The 3,918-nt window shown below is 46.2% G+C and overlaps 1 protein-coding gene across 1 annotated transcript in view; it reads left to right on the top strand.

Annotated features, from left to right (window-relative positions):
- The first annotated feature begins 2,776 nt into the window (after positions 1-2,776).
- UBE2Q2 (ubiquitin conjugating enzyme E2 Q2) overlaps positions 2,777-3,918 on the top strand; it is a 44,311-nt gene continuing 43,169 nt past the window's right edge. Inside the window, exons 1-2 of the mRNA XM_085303645.1 lie at positions 2,777-2,834; positions 3,688-3,737. Of these exons, the coding sequence (XP_085159771.1) occupies positions 2,777-2,834; positions 3,688-3,737 (108 nt within the window). The remainder of the gene's footprint in view (positions 2,835-3,687; positions 3,738-3,918) is intronic.

The following is a 3,918-nucleotide window of genomic DNA, read 5'->3' as shown; positions in this document are numbered from 1 at the left end:
AACATTATCAGAACTACAGATCTACAAACATTTATGAAGTCTTAACAAAAGTTATGGATGTTTCCTATTTAGGATTATAAATGCTCTTCAGTGGCTGAGCAAAAACACTCTTAGGAAGGTCCTATTTGATTCAGTTGCTGACAACCACAGGGGAAGGATTCACAGAAATCGCAACTGAAATTACTTCAGCAGTCTTTGACCATCCTGTCTAGAGCCTTGCTGCATTTTATTTAATACTAAGCTCATTGCCAGAGTATTTGAGTCCCTGTGGGCACCTCTCTGACCCCTCTCCCTGCATGTCTGGGCAATAGCACTGCTATCTGTGCAAAGCTTCTGCAGGATGTAAATAGATTTTGAAATGACATTCCTTAACAGTTACAGCCTTTAAAAGTAAAGTAGGTGTTTGAGCGACTAAGCAATCCCATGTCCACTGCATGTGGTGTTTTTTGAAACTGCAATGCCCAGCAGTTTCATCAGCTTTTATGGGTTGATGTATTGGTTTTCTAAAATGTTTTGAAAAATGATTTCATTACTGAAGCAAYGGCTTTGATGCTCAAAGCTCAGAAGGGAACACAAAGAGCAGCTTTGGTGATCGAAAAGCTTAGACTATCTTTGAAAAGCAGGATCCTCTTGATATTGTACTTGACCCATGATCTTTCTGCAGTGGCTGTAACCTGCCTGTGCCCCAGGTTTCAGCAAAGGTTCCTGCCTTATCCTTTTCTGCCTGTGTATCAGCTATTACTTGTCTTCTCATCTCAGGTTCTGCTGCTACCTGAGAAAAAACTTAAGTGTCTTTTCAGCCACAGGATCAGCTAAAAATGGTTTATTCTTTCTCCCATCTCATTCACTTTATCCCTTTCTTTTCTTCCTCCTGTTCTGAGGAGAAAGAGTTGAGTCTTATTTCTAAAATGGCAGTTCCTTTGTTGGTGCCTGCCATTTCAACCCTCTCAGAAAGGTGACATCAGAGTTACGCAGAAAGACCCTTTCTAAAGGCAAGGCTGTAAATGAAAGAYGTGAGAGTGAAAAGCAAAACCATAAACTACCCTTGGAGAAAGAAATCAATCCTCTGTCAGACACAAACCCTCAAATGAATCTACAGGAGCTTCAGTTTAGGAGGAAAGCTGGAAATATGGCAGACCTGGTAAAGGCATTCACAAGACAGAAAGGACTAACACGCACTAAAACTCATCCCTGCTCTGGTACATCCTTTTCTTTAAGTCTCAGACAACTCTTGATGTTTTCATGAAAGTCCATCCATCCAACATTATTGTTCATTCCCGTTTTACTGGTTTATCCAAAGCTCATCTTTCCCTCTGCTCTCTTCTCCCCTTGCTGCTGGCCTCTCACCAGGACATGCCTAGCTGACATGTTGGAGACAGGGCAGGCAGTAAATGTGTAAGGGAAAGAAAATTTTGGTCTGAATTGTTTGCCTCTTGCTTTCTTGACAGTTCTACCTGAGAAAGCAGTGAGAAATCAGCTGGCTGTTCTGGGAGTTTCTGTTGAGGACTCTTAGAAAACTTGGTTATATTAAAATGAAGTGGGGGAAAAAGAAACTAAGAGGATTTTGAAGGTGTGTTATCTTCATAACAGAAATGCTTGGCTGAAGTGCAGAGCCCTGGAATAGAAACAAATCTGACTGTATGGTAAATAAAGAGAGGTTCCTGTGATGGGGAAGATCCACATTCAGGAAGAGAAAGGCAAAGGACAGATTCTGAAATGTTTGGAAAACACTAGTACACATGAAAAGAGTGGTGAAGCATCTGAGCTAAGGAATATATGCAAGTGTTTGTTATTTTACTTGCATTTCTATTTTTTCTTCCACTAGGTAAGCTAAAGAACGCTTGCATTTAGACCAGCCAGTTTGTTTCAGCTATCAGGTGTCCTGCAGGGGACCCTGCAGACCTTGGATGCCCTAACTGGAGGCTCTGAAGATGGATGTGTGCAAGCTGCTGAGGAATCTGCAGGAATCAGTGCTGGCCCTGAGGACTTTGGGTTGAGTCCCATTTCCATTGTGGGGTGGCACACACGGAAAGGTAAGAGTAGAAGAAGTAGCGCTTAGAAGCGATATAGATCAAGGGAAATTTAAGAGTATGCGTAATCACTAGAATTTGACCCTTCTTGAGGGTTTCTGCARGGATTAGTTTCCTGTATTAGGTAATCAGGTGTTCCCCTATGTGTTTTCATGTCAGTCTTTGGGAAACTCAGGTTATTCTGAGTCAGCTTGTGACCAAGGTGAGACTCATGTCTAAGCCCCTGGGCAAGTCCCTGAAGGAAAGAACAGGGATGAGTCAGACACAATGAACAACTCTTTACACCTCCAAAGCAATCTGCTGTATCCTGGACAGCAAGGGATCCCTGATGTGTGCTTACGGTCCTTATCACAAAAATGAATTCCCAAGAGGAGATGTTATGTTGCAGTTTGCGCAATGCGTCCTAAATATAGAGAAGTGCAACAGAATTAGGGGAGTGGTGTCTGTGCAGCTGCATGTCGCTTCTTGAAGCCTGCAACAGAAAGGCAGATTGAAGGAGCTGGGAAAGGTTCTAGACCAGACTTAAACAACATATGGCTTGCAGGATGCACTTGGCCAATTAAGCAACATGTTTGGCCTGCCAGATGGGCAGAAGACACTGTGATGTTTGGATCACTGGGTGGCTGGGAGATTCTCCTGCCTTGCAGCCAGCTGGCCAGCTAGCGTGTACACGGCATGCACATGGCCCACGAGCATGTACCCACTGCTCAGCTACCCGGCAGCCAGAAACTGGGGCGTCACAGTCAATGAAGAGGCAGCAGGTGGGGACACTGAAGGAGGACAAAGAGAATGAGAAGAACGGATGTAGGGGCAGAGAYGGCTGTGGTAAGGGCATGATGAAAGGTGTGGTTTGGGCTGCTACGTTGGTGGTTAGAGCCTACGCACCTATCTGCTGCAGTGAGGCATTCAAGGCCAAAATCCTGTTATATGAGAGGAACAGGACTGAGTCATGAAATTCATTCGTGTGCTGTTTCATGCACCACATCATGCAATGCCTTACCAAGTCTGGTTTGTTTGGTTTTTATCTCCAGTGTTCCCATAGAGAGGCTGTTCCAGGCCCTCCCTTTTCCATAGGAGGACTTGGTACAGCTAACGTGCCTTGTGCTTAAAATCTTCTCTTATCTCACTGAGGTCCGCATCCTGCCTGACATTGCCTGGACGGACAGTGGTTACCTCTGCTCCGTCTTTGCTGCGCAGGCCACACAAGCTGCAGCAACAGGCAGTTCAGCCCTTTGAGGAAAACTGAGTTGCTTGCACTTTACGAGTCTTTCAAATGATAGCTGAAGAAAACAGGTCTTTCTGCTCTCCATGGACTTTCTGGCATCTTTCATTAAGAGTCTTTTGACCAGTGTCAACCCTTGCTGGCCTCTTTTGTAGCAAAGCATGTTGTTTGCAGCTCTTTGCTGGAAGGATGGGAGATTTCAAGCCCGTAAGTCAATAAGGCTTCCATATGCTTGGAGCTGGGCATGTGTGTAACTGCTTTTCTGGATCATGATTAGAGTTCTCACTGCTTGACAAGATTCAGTTTGTGGTTTCTGAAGTGCTGCTATTTTCTCTGGAATTAAAGATTTATAATATAAAATATCAATGCAAAAAAAAAGGGGGGGGGCAATTCTCTATTCCAGTTTCTGCCGTGTGTGCGCTGCATTGATTAAAGGCTGCTCCGGAACCAGGAAGGCCACTGCAGGAGACTCGCCCCTGGCCCAGGTGAGAGGGGCTGCTCGCCCCGGCTGCGGTCAGCTCCCTGGAGACGGGCCGGGATGGAGAGCGGGAGGGGAAGGCGCGGGGAGGCTTCGCCCAGTGTCGCGGAGCACCGCGCACAGCAGCGGCCCCTCGGCAGCGCGCCGCCCGCGGGAGGGCTCCGCTCGCGCTGCCCTTCCCGGCGGGC

This window comes from Rhea americana, unplaced genomic scaffold (assembly GCF_003343005.1).
Source record: "Rhea americana isolate MKP2758 unplaced genomic scaffold, rheAme1 scaffold_2, whole genome shotgun sequence".
Lineage (NCBI taxonomy): Eukaryota > Metazoa > Chordata > Aves > Rheiformes > Rheidae > Rhea > Rhea americana.
The sequence above is the reverse complement of the archived record's forward strand: the minus strand, read 5'-3'. Positions and strand labels throughout refer to the sequence as shown.